This window comes from Chroicocephalus ridibundus, chromosome 15 (genome assembly GCF_963924245.1).
Source record: "Chroicocephalus ridibundus chromosome 15, bChrRid1.1, whole genome shotgun sequence".
Classification (NCBI taxonomy): domain Eukaryota; kingdom Metazoa; phylum Chordata; class Aves; order Charadriiformes; family Laridae; genus Chroicocephalus; species Chroicocephalus ridibundus.
Window position 1 is genome coordinate 7,274,668 of NC_086298.1, and position 16,901 is coordinate 7,291,568.

Below are 16,901 nucleotides of genomic sequence, written 5' to 3' on the forward strand. Positions count from 1 at the left end.
CGGGGCGGCGGCTCGGCTCCGCCGCGCCTGGGGCCGCTCGGTCAGGCCGGGGCCGCTGGCGCCAGCCGGGGCCGCGGGACGTGGCGCGGTGCCGCTTGGGGCATCCCGGTTCGGGCGCCGGGGGCGCGTCCCTCTCTCCCTGCGGCACGGAGGGAAGAGGCCCCAGGGAGGAGGTGCGGAACGGCACGGGATAAAGCAGCGGCCCGGGGAGCATCCTGATCGGGGCACGACCGCGCAAATAGTATTTGTTCACTCACGTAAGAGAAAATCAAGTGACTGACTCTAGACAGGCAGAATTTGGGCTTGTTCTTACGTGCATTCCATAAGCGTAACCAACAGCAACAGGAGTGAATTTGCTCGTGCCCAATTCCATTCAAAGTTGCTGAAGACGGAGTGTTGGACACAAATACTGATTTCTCTAGGAATTATCTGAACACGCTTTACGTGAGCGTGAGCTCATTCTTTGTTCAGGGATCAAGCATTAAGCTGCTGAGTGAGAAGCATCAGCTGTGACAGTTCCATGAGGACCAAACAGATGGCGGCTGGACAAAGTGAATTTTTCAGTAAGAGCACCCAAGTTCATTCAGGGAGAGGAGGAATCCTCACAGGAAGACAATGGAAACTTAATCTTGAATACTTTTTCATAGTATAAAATTTCTTTCATACTTAGACAAGAAAAAAAATCTACACGTTATCTGCACCTACTTCAAATTTACCTGTAGGGTTTTTGGACATAGAGTTGCTGCTACTATAAAGTGACTCTTCTGGAATATTTCCTATCAGCCTGTACATTCTGTATTGTAACTTTTAGAGATCACCATTGTGCAAAAAACAGTTATAATAAAACCTGTTTGATAAATTTGGACTAACACGGGAACTAATTACCTAAGCGCCAAAAAAATGGGCTCAATTCCACAAATTCATCAACTTACTGTGTTACAAAAATCAGCTTAGTGTTTTCTTAGGCGAGGCTGGCATGTTTTCAGTATTTCAAGAAGACACATTACTAGATATGCTTTTTCTTTATATATTTAATAAAGTTATATATCAACAACTTTTGGATTTGTACTTTTGTTTGAGCACTTATCGTTTTGGCAAAAGTGAAATATTAAATACTAGTACTAGACATGCATTCCTTTCATTCAAGCTTAAGAAAACATTTACAAAGTTGACAGATAACATTTATTAAAACATGTTATACAAAAAAGGGGCATGGGACTCTTCTATAAGAAGAAAATATTGAACAGTAACATTAAGTTAAAACCATGCTGTACAATTAGGACAGCAATATTTATAGACAAAACTATCCAACCTCTGCAATACAAGCATAACATCTCACAAAATATCAAGATATGCAAATTTACTATTATAAATGACTTGTTTAGAATAAAAACTTATAGCTCATTAAGGAAGATTCACTTGACTTGCATAAACAGTTACATTTCTGGAAGAAATATGGAATCCCATGATTAATAAAAAAAAGGAGCAGCAATCGACAGACACCGGCTTCAAGCAAAAATCAGAACTTACAACTGTATCACATTAAAAATATACCATCTCGTTCTCCACCATCTTCCCCTAGGGCACTGACAGTTCACAGCTTGTAGCTAAAGAAGCCTAGCTATACAATGAAGCATTTAAATGACAAAAAAACCCCAACTTTCCTGTGTTGTTTTGAGAAAGGTTCCAATTCTGTTAAAGCAAAATACTCAATATACTGCTGTAGGCTCTCATAATTCAGAGACAGGTCACCAATCTGGCAGCAACGCAAAAATTGAGATTACAAGATCTGACGTGCGTCCATTCTTTCAGGCTCAATACTACGGGGACATCAAGTACTTGTTTTATAGTGAGAAACCCACTACATCAGCCTTTGATCATCTGCCTTGCTTTTGGTATGGGACAAAGTTTCTCAACCCCAGAAACGTCTCGGATGAAAAAAAGCTAAGACCAAGAATTGTACTGACAGGACCTTCTACCTGCAGTCTACCTGCTCACCCATAAAACAAACAAGGTAATGTTTAAAAAAACCAAAACAAAACCCCAACAGTGGTGCGTGAAATAGGAACCTCCTTCCTCAAAAGGGTCAGACATACACCTAAACAGAGATCTTAACCCTGCTAATAGCTGAATTTTTCAAAATGGCAGTTACACAGATTCCATAATAATTAATATCTTAGTTACAAAATGGAATGAAAAGGAACTTAGCTGTAGTATCATGAAGCGTTCTTACCACTGACAGGACAATGAATGGCTTCACAGTAGCAGGAAATTCTGAAAGCCTCCTGTCTGTACAATGATTCTGGTTTTCAGAAGGCATTCACTGTACTATAGCCAACAGTGAGCGATACAAAAACTCACAAATGTTTCTAAGCCATATCATTAAAGATGATGAAGCTTAAGGGAAGATTAATGAAATTTATCATATACATATGCATTCATAGTTTTTATATATATATATATATTTATATACGTATCCCTTCCCTTCTCCCCACAAACAAGAAATAATCTCCTGTATCTTGAACAAGACCACTCCATTAGCAAAGATCATTAAGAGCTTGACAGAAGCTGCATCTGCAGATCTTGGTTTACTATTGTCACGGCTCGGCCGGCCTGGCCACTGAAACCAAGGACAGATGCTCTCCCCACCTCTCTCTCCAAGGCCGTAATTGCAGGGTTTTGGTAGCAGGGGGCTGCAAAGGTAACATGTGGCAGGAGGTTGCCAACTGCCCTGTGCTAGTCAAAACAGGTGCTAGCCTGCACTGAAACTGATGTAAACGATCCGTTTCATGCCAAAACTTCAACCAGAGGTGCACACAGTGCCTCTGCTTAAACATATTTAAGAAAGAGTGGCGGCTGCTGGCAAGAGGTGCAGGGAGACACATAAGAAGAAGATACTCCTGGGGAAGAAACACATGTGGAGAAACTGAAGAGCTGCTCTTGGGAAAATACATGGAGAAGACACTGAGGACATGTACAGAGACACACTCACAGAAGGACGCGCTCCATGCCTGAGGAGGTTCACTCCTGAGGGCGCCCTGGCCCGAAGGTGAGCCATGCCAAAGCAGGTACACCTCTGAAGAACTGAGACTGAGGCCCCTAGGAGACCCAAGTTGGAACAGGCACTGAAGGGACTATGGCCCGGTGTCACCATGAGCACTGACACCGACCAGAGCAGCAGAGGACACCCACTAAGAAGTGACGAGTGTCAGACAAGCCAGTACGCATGAGCCCAACCTCCTGTGTGATCCCTCACCTCACTACAAGAACGGGCACAGACTGAGCACGATGCTCCGTGAACACAGGGGAGGCGGACTGGGGAGGCAGGGAGGAGATGTCCTGGTGTGAGGGTGTTAGACTTAAGTTAAGCCTGAGGAAGGGGGAAAAAAGGTGTTTCAATAATTTTTTGTTATCTTTTTCCCCTAATACCTGAATCAGTGATTAGAATTTTGTCAAATGGCAATAAATGAAATTCAGGAAAAACACCACAGGACAACTGTTTTGCCTTCAATAAGGAAAAGTAAGGATTTTAGACACGTATCTCAAGCTTCCCTTAAATCATCAATCCTCTCAACTAGATCTCCTAACAACCGTATCAGTATTTCCCTGCAATCAATTGGTTTTATGTAAATTAACATCAGAATGCCTAGTGCTACAAAATCAGCGGAGCAACATTTGTTGGACTTTCAAGACAATGTCACAATACGGGGTAAAACAGTAATAGGCAAATATTAAAAAGTTACTATTCATGCTAAGTCATTAAAAAAGGACATGGTTCTATAATATGATCTACTGGACCTGTTATAAAACCTTTAAAGTGTCTCTCGCAGTACATTTTATTTTAAAGCTTTATTTCAAAGTACTCAAACTGTAAATAGGAGTAATGTTTAACTTTGAAGTGTCCCATAGAAAAGTCATTCCAAGCTGGTAAAAGAAACAGTTTTGCTGGCAGCTCTGTAGGATGGTCTGGGTTTAACAGAAATAATTTTTTTGCTTTTTTCAGCCTGGTGTTTCTGACCAGCCTTTTTTTATGGTTAAATGGGAAGAGGTACCCTTAACCTTTTAATGCAACACTGAAGTGACAATTTGAAAGGGGTTGAGAACTAATGTAATATACAAGATAATTCTTGAAATGAGTATGAGAATACCTTCCCTCAAATGTGATGATGGTACTTGCAGAAATGACACCCTGTATGTAGTAAGGCCTTGGAGAATGGAAAAATAGGGCCACTGAGTGCAAGAACCCTTTCTTCTACACTCATGTAAACAGGCAAGCATTATAATTATTTTTTTTTTATATTAAAAAAGACAGTGTTAGCAGTGTGGAAACAAACCATATAGGGAATATAATTTCTAAGTTTAAAAAACATACCTATAAAGTTTTATGGTTTGTTTTTGTTTTTTTTTTTTTTTTTTTAAATACAAAGTGCTTCTATACATTAAGCAGGTTACAGTGTTAGTGAGCAAATCCCTGTTTAGTTACCTTGATTACAAGGGTTATATATGGCCACCATGGTATATCGTAGAGTTCAATTAAGTGCTCAGAATAGGAACTCTGTGGTGCTGACCATTTGTGCCCATTGCCAGCAATGGGTTCATCATATTTGGGAATATCTGTTTTAACAAAATTCCGTATGAAAAAATATCTGAAGCATTAGAAGATTAAGAATTAAGAGCCTTTAAAAAAAAAAAAATCAAAGTTTTTAAGTAGAATGCCAGAAAAGAAGTTACAGTAATTACAGCCCACTGAGTAGTAAACCCCCAGCTTGTACCAGACATTCATGTTCAGGATACAGTTCAGTTGTATCTTAAGACAATTTGTAACTGGGAGTTCAAAAAAGCTTCTAAATAGTAATTATCTTTGTGTGTGTTTACTTCACCATACAGGGTCATCTGTTTAAGTACGTTATCCTGCATACTGCAGTATCTAATACATAAACTGGGGCCAGAGAGGCTTATGCCTTTGATGCTGGTTAACTTTTCCCCCCCCGTTACCAGCACTGTACTTGGACACCACCTCTTTCTATTATTATAGTCTATGCATGCTCTAAAGGCTCTTTCCTTTTCATAAAACATTTCAGTAAACTACAAAAGAAGGGTTAATTGCTTTTGCATAGGACTGCATTAAGCTTTCAACCCCAAAATCCTGTTGCCACCTTTACAATTGATGCATTCACTCTACCTGCAGAGCTGGCAGCATCTCTCAGAATTACAAACGCTCCTCCATCTGTCTCCAAGGATGAGAGCCCAGGATATAGATCCTCATCCTCACAAGGCAGAAGTGCCATTTTCCCAGCAAAAATCCAGACTTCGGACATAAGCATGGTACCATGTTCTGCAGTACCATTAATAGATCCAAATACCATACTTTCTGCTTTTTTCCACAAGCAACTTGATTTGAAGAGGTAATCAACTCTGGCTGCTCGTGATCACGTGTAACCAGTCACAGTAGTTCAGTACCAAGAATGTGTATTATAGTTCTTACTATTCAAAGAGTCAAGAACTAAAAGTATAAATACCTATCAATGACTAAATTATTTTCCTAGAGCAGGTTTCTAATACTAGATAGAAGTTCTCAAAGAAGTTTTTGTACCAACAAAAAGTAAATTCGTGAAACCACAGAGTTTGGTACTTGCTACTGTAGTAAGCCACAAAAATCTGAACAGAAAACTACAGTTTACATGTTTGGTTATTTTGGATAAGTTCCAAATGTTACATCTTACTTTTTTTTTTTTCTTTTTGGCAAGACATACTTATTGCATACACTTCTAGAAGCTCTCACGATGTAACAATCAAAATCAACTCAAGCCAAGAGTCATAGAGCATTAGACCCTAGAGGAGCAAAGACAAATTATACTTAATACAGACTAAAATTTATATACTGCTCAACTATATTTAAGTGCTTTACAGACTCTAAATAGAAATTGGCACAAAATTAGACAACATTTGTTTTACTGAAGATGGATAAAAAAATGGAAGACAGATAAAGGAAAGCCAAACCATCTTTAACGCAGCCTTTCATTAAGCAATACAGCAAAGGCTATTTAATGACGTAGGCTATCTAATGACACGTTAAGTGTGTTGGTAGTCTCCAGTTTGAGGTGGAATCTTAATTTATTTTCTTTTTCATTAAAATGTCTATCATATAACCTGGACTGACCATCCTGGTTCTCTTTTTCATTAAGTAGGGCTACTTGAATTCCTGCTTCATGTAAGTATTTGCAGGATTTGGGTCAATTTAGAGCTGGGTTTTGCTGTGAATTTAGAATACTTAGAAATAACAACAGGGCTTCTAAATACTGCTGTGATTACAGTCAATGTCACAAAGACCTTCCAGACCTCATTTTGCAAACACCTTTCAGATTAACCATTTGCACTTCACACATTGAACACCTGGAGTAATACTGTGGAAAATAAAATAAAGGTTTGGTCTGCTCATACCAGCATAATCATTAAAACTTGTTTTTTTGAGAATTTACAATAGCAAGTACCAGACATTATTTGCATAATTAGTTTATTTTGCTTACTCTACTACACAAATGTAAGCACTAATGTCTTAGTTCATTTCAGTAGTACTCTGCTCAGCTTTAGAAGCTTGATATGACTTGGTACAAGAGGTCACATGCCGATGAAAACTGTCCCGCCACATAAATCTTTTCCCACAGATGTTACACTCATATGGTTTTATGCCTGTATGAATTTTCATATGGCCTACAAGATGGTGTTTCATTTTGAATTTCTTACCACAGACACCACAGCCATAAGGTCGAAGACCAAGGTGCATACTCATATGCCGATCTCTCTGACTTTTGTGTGTAAAGCTTTTACCACACTGACAAGGATACAGCTTATCAGCATGCGAGAATCCAGTGAGGGATGTTTCTTCTTTAATTCCCGTAGCCATTTCGATGCCTTCACCATAGCCTGCTGCTATCATAAGATCCTGTCTGTGGGCACTTAAATTTCCATCTGCCCTTTCCCCAGAAAATTCTTCCATAGACGAGCCATAGAAGTCAACTTGTTCATCATAATTACTTTCATCTGCCTGTTCATCAAATTCTGCTTCCATCTTTTTGTCACCTATATGAAAGTCTTCAACACCTGAAGACTGGATTGAATGATCTGCCTGAATGGCATTCATGGATTCAGAAACTTGGTGTTCATCATAGGGATTATCAACACCTTCACAGTCTTGTTCAAATCTTTCTGGTTTCACATGGATCCACCGCTTGTGAGACATGATGCTGGGTTTGCTGTACATAGGTCTAGTATACTGATACTCTGCACTATCACTAGTTCCTTCTTCACCATCCTGACTTGTCATTCCAGTGCTGAGTCTGTCATGTTCTGTTGAAGAATTACTGGGAAGGTACTCGTGTTCTGTCAGTTGACATGACAGTTCATCTTTAGAGCTCTCTTCTTCATTTTCACCATCCCTTAGCTCCTGCACTTTGTGGAATTCCGTCTGTCCTCCAGACCCAAGTTCAAAGGTTTCAACAAGGCCATTGTAACTACTACTGCTCGGGGACTGATGATCACTGCCATGGTTCATCTTCTGACACAGAACTGTTGGGTTCCCCTCTAGCACTTCAGTGCATTTATCCACTACATGCCACATCTGAAGGAAACTTGCTGCTGTCAAATAACTAACAATTTCTGGAGCAGGCATTACCAGCCGACCTGTGTAGGTAGACAGAAGAATGTTTTCAAATACTCTGGGATTCATCACATCAGGCAGGACTATTCGCCTGCTGTTTTTCAGGAGAACCTGATCACAGAAGTAAGGTGAACTAGCTGCAAGAACAGCTTTATGGGCTCTGAAGAGATGGCCCTGAACTACAATGGACACATCACATAATTGTCCTTGCTGGCGTTGCTGGTTTAACTTCTGCAAAATAGTGCTAGAAAAATCTGGAAATTCCACTCGAAAAGAGCTTGACCCAGACTCCATTTCATTACAAATTTAGTGTTGTGCTGCAAGGGAAACAAAAAAAAATAATCAGAAATCCTGTTTAGTAAAGTACTGATCTTTCCATTTCCTTCTACACTTTTTCTTTTTTCTTTAAGAAATAACACTTAAGCAGACTCATATGGAACTCATGAGTTGAGACTCATATGGAACATATGGAACATCTTCTGGAACCTATGCCACTGCTGTACTTCTTTCTCTTACCCCACCTCATTTTTCTCTTTTCTGAAAGTTGTAATGAGGCTACAAATTGCTACGCCAGCACATTTGCTTGTGCTTCTTCTATCCAAGAGGACTCATCAACTATAGCAGGAGCTACAAACAAGACGTTACCCAGTTGGGATACATTAAGCATTTCAAGCATGAATCTAGCATAACAAAACCAGTTATTTGATGAAATAGCAGTAGAGTTCTTACTCCAGGATGTCCCAGAGTTTATAGCACCATATGAAAGATTCTGCGTTTCAACTGCCAACAAAAGCATCTCATCTATCCCCCAATAAAGACTGACTGTACTCTTACGAAATATTCCACCTTAAATGAAGTTTTCAAAAGCCAACATATTGATTCATACAATGACAAAGGCAGCACAGATAGAACCCTAGTGAGAATGAGAATTCTGATTCTTCTAGTGATATTTCCCTGTTGTTTTATTAACTGAAAGGTGGAATAGCAGTATCTTCTACAGTTGCAGGTCTATAATCCAATCTTCTAATTCTGAGCTTTTTCAGATGTTATTATAACATTCCTTACTTTAAGAAAAACCTCACAGAATTTAAAATGTTAATCATGAAAGTGATAGCTCTGCTGTACAGAATTTTTTTCTGCATGTACCTCGTATATTTGTAACAATGCAACAACTATATACTAGGAGCTCAGTTAAGAGCTCACAGATTTTAATGTTTGTATTCCCACATGATTCAGAAGTCTTATTACAAAGTTAACAGTCTTTTAAGCAGTAATACTTTATTCTTTAAATGCCTACTTTAAAATTTAAATTGAAGTCGAGATAAATTTGCATGTTACTGTGATTAGAAATAATAACAGAAAATTAAATGCAACTACAGAAGACCAACATTAACTGCCTGAATAAGTTAAACTTGTGCAATTTTTCAATTTGATAATGCGTAAATTGAATACAAAGGAATTCCAGAAGATCCATGGAGTAACAAGTTCTGTTTCTCATAAGTGTGAAAGTGCCAAAGTTTTAACAGATGGGGCTGCACACTTGAGAAAGAATATCTAATAAATTAGCAGATAGTTTATACATACAGAATTTAAAGCACTTTGTTAATATGGTACAAAAATAGAATTTGCCTTACAAACAGTTGGAGGACTCTGAAATAAAAGTACTTCTATGGAAATGTGGAATTGAGAAAATATGATTACGAATCCCTGCTACAGAGAGCCCGTACAGTAACAACAGCACTCCCTGTACAGTTACGTAGCCACCAACAAAAATCCGTTCGTTTGGTACGCTGTGCTAAAATGCTGGCACGTTGGCACAAAATGTATGACTGTTAAGTGCAGGAAAAGCAGCAGTGTTTGCTTAAAAAATACAGACTACATAGGAGTGATTATGTAAATCACTCAAAGTTTAATCAACAGCTCATGATTACATAATCCCTTCCTTACCATTTGGATCTGTTTTCCAACTCATATTCTTGACAACTCCCCCCCACTCCCCCAAGAACTCAGTGTTCCATCTGCAAAGCTTCAGAGCTAGAAAAGGATGACAAGCACACGGAGCACAGTGAACGCAGATCGTTCACTATTATCTCCCATCACGGTGGCTAGGGCTTCCGTAGAGCATGGGAGTCAGAAAGCCATCAAGACTTTTCAATAAATGCAGGCCCAAACTCCTTATAAACACTGAAACCGGCATCTTCTGCAGAACCGTGAGAATTACGCCTTTACATTTCCTTTTAATTTTTCACTAGAAGCATGGTATAAATCCAACTCTTATAAAGGTCTCTGAAGAAAACCAACTGGGAAGAATAACCTGTTATTTACAAAACCCATTTGTAACCATAAATAATCACAGCAACATAGTCAGAAGGAAAAAGGTACATTTTTGACCACAGTTTCCTTCTTTCTTCAAATTTTACACTAATTTCCAATGCTGGGTAGCAGGAGGAACTGAAAGAACTGAATAAAGCTCCCACTGGAGGACAGTCAAATGACTAAAAATTTTGTAGTTGAGCACTCTACCTTGCTGTATACAGTCACACTCACTTTTACATTTTCCTAAACTGCTTCTGCTTTACTGGTTGAAACAATTGTTTAACTTAAGACACGTGTACCAACTACCTTGGCACCCTCACATTTTAGGTGAGGATAAGTCATAACTTTTTTTTTAATTATTTTTTTAAAAAAAACCCCACTTGGTGGCAGAAGGCAGTTTTCCTACAAATACTGCTTCACATAAGTTACGGGTGAGCAATTACATCCTGAAGGCACTAACCAAGACGCTTCAACTGAGGAAACAGCCTAAAACTTGCAAATCTTGCATGCCACTACTTTCAAGTGCTTTGAATAACAGTGTTATGAAAGAGGAAAGCCCTTTGCATCACGCATTTGTATTACTCCCCAGAGAGTCCTCAGCTTTGTCTCTCACAGCTTGCTTTAACTATTTGACAAGGTAAAAATGATTATGCGTATCCTTGAACAATTTTCTTGAGAGGTATTCCCAAAAGCATACAGAAATTTTCACATGAAGGTGCAAAACAGAAAACAGCCCCATTTCCCCACCTTTCGAGTGAAATAAAAAGTCTAGGGACAGTAACCAACTCACCTGAAGTGAATTACCACAAACTGTCATATCTCAAGCGTAACTGTGGAATTTGGATTGAATACTACTACATTTATAACCCAGCTACCATATAACCACTTTTAGCTAGTCCAAGAACATTCTGTATGATTGTCAATATAAGTGGTTCAGTAGTCTGAACGGTTCTTGATTTAGTAAATACAATGGAATAGTAGAAACAGCAGATTTTTAAATTACTTCCTTGGAAAAGGAATCTCTGAGAAGCCTGCAGTTCAGCTGATCTTCTTCAAGTTGTCACCGCCATAACAGCAGAAGATCACTTTTAAAGGTACAGTCTTCAGCACTCCTCAGTTTTTTTCCTCAAAGCATCAATCCTGCTATGTACCCATACAACCAGTCCACTTCAGGAGAACAAACCAGCTACCCATGTTTTTCCAGAGAATACTACACCTGACAGTTAAATAGTTAATTTTTCTTTCTGCTTTGCTTAAAACAACTTGACAATGTTATTTAAGTATTTCAATCAGTTACCTTATACCTAGTGTACGTTATAAAATAACTACCTTTTTTAAACAATCAGATTTTGGTTTTATGCAGACGCAGTTCTTTACCTCCTTTCAGAATATTCTCAGATTTTAGACTCTATTTTTCAATACTTACCTAAAAAAAAAGGTAAGACTTCAGGATACATTCAACTCAAATTTAGAGAGACACGTCTATAGATCTTATATAATTACTGCTAAACTGCTGTCTTTCAGTGAGGGCTCAGCATGCCACCACAGAAACAATTCCAGGTGGGAGCAGACTTTTCTATATTTTAAATTCTCATGAAAGCTACAGCCATCAAAATGTAAGTAAAATATTTTCTATTAGTCAAGCCACACACGTCAAGAAAACTTTGTTTTTCCAAACAGGTTTCACTTCCTCCTTTTACAATCCGTTCTGCTTCTGCATTTTCTTTATTCCAGCTCATAACAAACAAAGTCTTTCTCTTTTCTTTAAGAAAAAAAATTAATCTCCGTGCTGCAACACTGAGCAAAACACACAACGCACACAGTTTTGCTTAAAAGCAAAATTACTTTGAAAAGTGCTAACAGGTAGTAACTTCAGTTCTGCGTACATAGAGATTCTGAAGAACATGATCTCTTACATCTGCCAGGGCAGAACGCCACAGCACCGGCTGCTGCGGGCGCACCGGCGAGGCCCGCTGCAGGCCCCGGCCGCAGCCCGGCCAGGCCCCGGTGCCGGCGTCCCCCACCCCCGGTGCCAGCCCCGCCGACCAGCTCTCCCCGGCACAGGACCCGGAGCGGACCACGTCCAGAATCCGCCTCTCGCGGCCCCTCGGGGACAGCCGGGAGGCGGCGGGGAGCGGTAAGGCCTCACTCGCCGTCCCGCCTTAGAATGGGCCCGCACAGAACGGAGGCCCGGCGGGCAGCGCGGCCTCCCGCGGGGCCGTGCCTCACCTGCGAGCCTCGGAGTCTCTTCGCATACCGGAATGCAGCCCCGGCCTCAGCGCTCGGTGCGACCGGCACCGCCTCCGCGCCCCAGCCCGGCCGACACCGGAAGCGGCCCCCTCACTTCCTGTGAAGAACTTCCGCGTCCCGGTCACGTGACGGCTCGGGGCGGACACCTCGAGCGGCCCCGGAGGGGCGGAGCGGAGGGCGGGGCACGGGGGAGGGGTTTCCCCGCCCTCCGCCCCGCCCCCTCCGGGCCGCTCCGCCGGGTCCTTGTGCCCGCCGCCCGCTGCCTGTTTGCATTGCCAGAAACCGCCCCAAAAAGGGAGGAAAAGGGCCGACCCTTGGGAATACCAGCGTTGCTTGCGTATTCCTGGAGGAGAAATAAAGGATCATTTACACGTATTGACTGTGTCGTCACGTCCGCCAGCGGTTCTCGTGCAGACGGGGGTTTTTGAGCAGCCAGCAGATTCATGCCCAGAAAAAAGACCAAATGGGATTGCGGCCAAAGAATAAATTAGTTTCGCAAAACTAAAGCTAAACTAGCATTCGGTGGTAGCAACTAAAGAGACCATTATCATTTAATCGAAACGTCTCAATTGTTGAAAAATGTTGCTACAAGGCTGAGACTAATAAATGCACTGTGATTTCTTAACGAACAATATGGGAAGCATCGACTCTTTAACGAGCACCAGATCTCTCAAACAAGTTGGTTGTGTTGGGTAAGAAGAGAGGCACACTCCAACAAGCCATGGAAACCAGGTTACTTTACACATCCCACACAGCAAATGCCACCTAATGCCTTGGAAAGGAACAGAGGAGGTACAATTCAGCGCAGAACGAGAAACTTCCCCATCCCAGCTTCCTTTTTTTTTTTTCCTTGGCAAGTTAACGTGCTTTGTGGGAAAGGGTAAAAAATTATAACATCCAATTTTGTAGGAGTTTATCCACAAGAAAATTTTATGTTTAAGTCTGTCAGACCTGATGAGATGCCTCCGCGGGTCCTGAGGGAATGGGCGGATGAAGTTGCCGAGCCACTGTCCGTCGTACTAGAGAAGTTGTGGCAGTCCGGAGGAGTTCCTGACACCTGGAAAAGGGGAAATATAACCTGCATTTTTAAAAAGGAAAAAAACCCGAAGAACCAGGGGAACTACAGGCCATTCAGTCTCACCTCTGTGCCTGGCGAGATCAGGGAGCAGATCTTTCACATTCACAAGTCTGTTTCTTTGGATTAATGTGGCATTTGCCTTTCTGATTTCCTGATGATTTAGAACCAAGAATCATTCAGCAAGAGCTCCGTGTGTAGAAATGCAGCACAAGACGGATGTATAGCAAGCTCATCTCTAATAAAATCACTGTTAATTAGCTGTTCTGTGTAAAAGAGAGTGGTGTTACTGTATAGACACTGGAGGTGCCATTTACTGATCAGCAGAGGAGAAATATCTTTTTTGGGCTGTCCTTAATCTGCTGGTTTGCGTGAAATACATAATGATGGACAGATATGATACATCCTGGTAAAGTGCATCCTTTTCAAGGTTTTCATTCCTTTCTAAACTATTTCAACGTGAGGTTTAAATCAATATTATTTGTAGAATCCTTTTAAAGATGAAAGAGTTGAATGAAGGAAGCAGATGGTTCAGGAGCTGCTCCTGCGTGTTGTTTTGAGGCTGGCTGTGAGCGCGAAGCCTCGAGGCAGGCAGACAGCGTGAGGGTGGTCTCAGAGGGCGGGGGGCGGCTGCTCCGCTTCCCTCCGAGTCCCCTCCAGTGCAGAACTACCATCGCTTGGCATTGTTCCACCCGGCATTACTCTGCAGGGTCGGGGTTCTGCCCAGCAGGTAGATTAGGAAGAGAAAGGGAGAAAGGCAAGATAGGAGGCACGCAGGAGTCGAGCTGAAAGGAGAGGAGCGCTGGCGTGTTTTGTGTGTGTCAGCTGCACAGACACCCGTGTCGTGCCGGCAGCGTCACGGACGAGTGTGAGGCGCAGGGACGACGGGGTGCGTTGTTTGCCCAGGAACAGTATTCCCGGGTTCTCAGAACAAGCTGTCAACACTCTCATTGGTGACATCCGTTTAGAGACACGATTGTTTTTTGCATCTTGGGAAAACTGTGGTTTGAACCAATATAGGGTGTGTAACTAAGTGCTGTACTGGGGGAAATAGTGTGTCAAAGCAATCGACTGGTCAAGAACGTAACTTCTGCCATCAACTTCAGCAAATGTCCATCTCAGAGCTTTAACAAGTAGGGGACGCAGATTCACGTAGCTTTATTCCAAGTAGCAGGATGGAGGAAAAATACTCTCATGGATGATGAAGAGGGAGCTCTAATGTAACTCAGAATTAAACATTTAATTTGATTGTTAATGGACTTTTTTTCTTTTCTTCTTTTTTTAACTGAAGTTTAAGTGCAAATGTGCATTCCCAGCTCATTCTCCAAACTTAACAAATAAGGAAGAAGAGATACCTGCCTTTTGGAGTCTTCAGGCAAAGTTTGTGTATGATGACTGAAGAAATACAAAGGGCAATAACTCCATCCTCCAACAGCACTGACGGTTTTGTCTGGGTATTAAGGTATAGTATATACATTTAGATAAGCATTGTTCTATCTATGCTGTCAGAATTGAGAGGCTGATTTAGGGATGAAAAGCCAGAATATATTAAGCTAGAATTTAAAGAATACCCATACAGTGTACTGCATATAATTTCTTATATTACCCGGAGTGTATTACTGAATGCTGGATGAAAACTGGCCTTAGTGACAATGATTGGGGGGGCTCGGTTTCTGCAGTTCCCTCTAGCTGCACTTACTTCAGAAAAGAAATTTAATGCAAAATCAAGCGCAGGAAAATAAAGAAGTAGCAGGAAAGTTGCCAGCATCCCACGTAATACACTGAAGAGATGCATTTGCCACTCAGGGATTGTGATAATGCATAATTGCTTGAAAGATTACGTTCTTTCTATGGTTTGATTTGGGAGTTGATGTATTTTCTAATATAAGCAGTCAATAAGACTATTGTCACCACAAAATTTCCCTGAAGAGTCCTCCTTTTCCTTTGTTCCGTGACGCGCTCTGCTCCGGCGTTCCCAGCGCCACAGGCACTGCCAGGGGAGCCCTGGGGCAGGACGCGGTTCTGCTCAGGCCAAGGACAGACACCTCCTCTGCCACCGGCAGGAATTTTTCCACAGCCGGACACTCCGCCGGCCATGAACGAGTGAACTTTTCAAAATTCAGATGAGATTCCACAAGAATGATTTATAAGATAAAAACAGATCAAAGACTTAGTTTGAGCTCTCCAAACAAACCTGTGGCCTTCACGATAGCGCTATTGTGCCAGCACATTAAGGGAATTCATAACTCTACAGCTTGTTCTATTTCTATCAGGAATTAAACCTCCAGATAAAAAGTTAACACGGTTTTGGACAGTATCTTAAGATAGTAAGAGAGACAATTGCATACTAGGCATTTTGGGGAAAGTAAACTACTGAAATTTTGTGACTCTTGCTCTAAGAAATGAAAGGGAGTTCCAGCACGGCCTCTGCTCGTCCTCGATGGTGCAGCGTTTTCTTGCCGTTGTTAAGGATGCAGCAAAAGACCTGCATTGCTTCTCTGTAAGAAACTGGTGAGCTAAGCAAAGGCAGTGCCTCTTTATTGTTGTTTCAGAGGATTCTCATTCAGTTCAACTTTATTTGAAAGAAAACATGAGTCTTCTTTACAAGTAAAAATCCAGCAAAATAATTTCCAGCCTTGGAGATATGTGTCATAAGCAGTGACTCTCTACGCTTCCCAGTCTTGTCCTGTTCCCATCCTCTGAGTTTACCTGGAGACAACGACGATTTTAACTTTAGCTGCACACGCAGTACTTGGTGTTCCTCACGAAATGGTCTTCAAGGAGAACTTGCCGTCACGCGCATCTATAACGCTTGTGTCGGGGGGGGGCTTCATCTGTTGACTTTTCCGCCGCCAGTTACCAAACACCCTTTGGCCGGTGGCGATTCAGGAGCTCAAGGCGGGACCCGGGAACTGCGGACCGGGCCGTGCCCTCAGGAGCCCCCGCGGGGTCGGGCTGCGGGTGGGCGCGCGGCGGGACCCCGCGGGGCCGGGCGGGGCCAGCAGGTGGCGCCCCAGCGCCGGCCCGCGACCAGCGCGCGCCGGGTTCCGCGGCGTAAACCCCCTAAAAACGGGTATTTAATTACGTTTAACCTTTAATCCTCCTTTAAAGAAAACAGACGATAACCTCTGGATTTTTTAACTCACGGCAAAGGCTCCAACTGGATTCGCGTCGTGGCGGAACCGCAGCGCCCTGCGGAGGCCGCGCAGACGGACAAGCGCGTGCTGGCAACGGCCGCGAGGGCCCTGCTCTCGCGCCCGCGGGGAACCGCCCTGGGCCCCCTGCGGCCTCCTCACAGGCGCCCGCCAGACCCCGCTCTCCCGGCGCGGCCGCGCAGTCCCGTTCGCAGGCTCCCAGGGCTCCTCCGGCCTCCTTCACGCATCCCCCGAGCTAAAACAAGAGGGATTTTGTTTGCCTTGGCCTCAGTGAGAAAACATGCGAAAACGCAGGAGGGAAGAGAGAGCGAGCGCGCTGATCCACAGGGCCTACGTGAGTTCTTTGAGGTGGAAACCATACCCGTTTTATCAGGCGCTATATTTGAACAAAATTTGGGCCGAGCGCGTATTTTCAAGTCTAAGAGTGCACGTTTGCAGAGTTTAAGCC

The 16,901-nt window shown here is 42.4% G+C and overlaps 1 protein-coding gene across 1 annotated transcript; it reads right to left on the reverse strand.

Moving 5' to 3' along the window:
* Positions 1–770: 770 nt before the first annotated feature.
* ZBTB43 (zinc finger and BTB domain containing 43) lies at positions 771–12,336 on the reverse strand. Its single transcript, XM_063353468.1, has 2 exons — positions 12,203–12,336; positions 771–7,974 (listed from the first exon to the last, which is right to left on the reverse strand). Exon 2 carries the CDS (start codon positions 7,949–7,951, stop codon positions 6,557–6,559), a length of 1,395 nt encoding a protein of 464 aa, XP_063209538.1. The 5' UTR covers positions 7,952–7,974; positions 12,203–12,336; the 3' UTR covers positions 771–6,556.
* Positions 12,337–16,901: the final 4,565 nt, after the last annotated feature.

Excerpts from the sequence above, each read along its gene's own strand:
- ZBTB43 (XM_063353468.1), bottom strand. The coding sequence starts at position 7,951 with ATGGAGTCTGGGTCAAGCTCTTTTCGAGTGGAATTTCCAGATTTTTCT.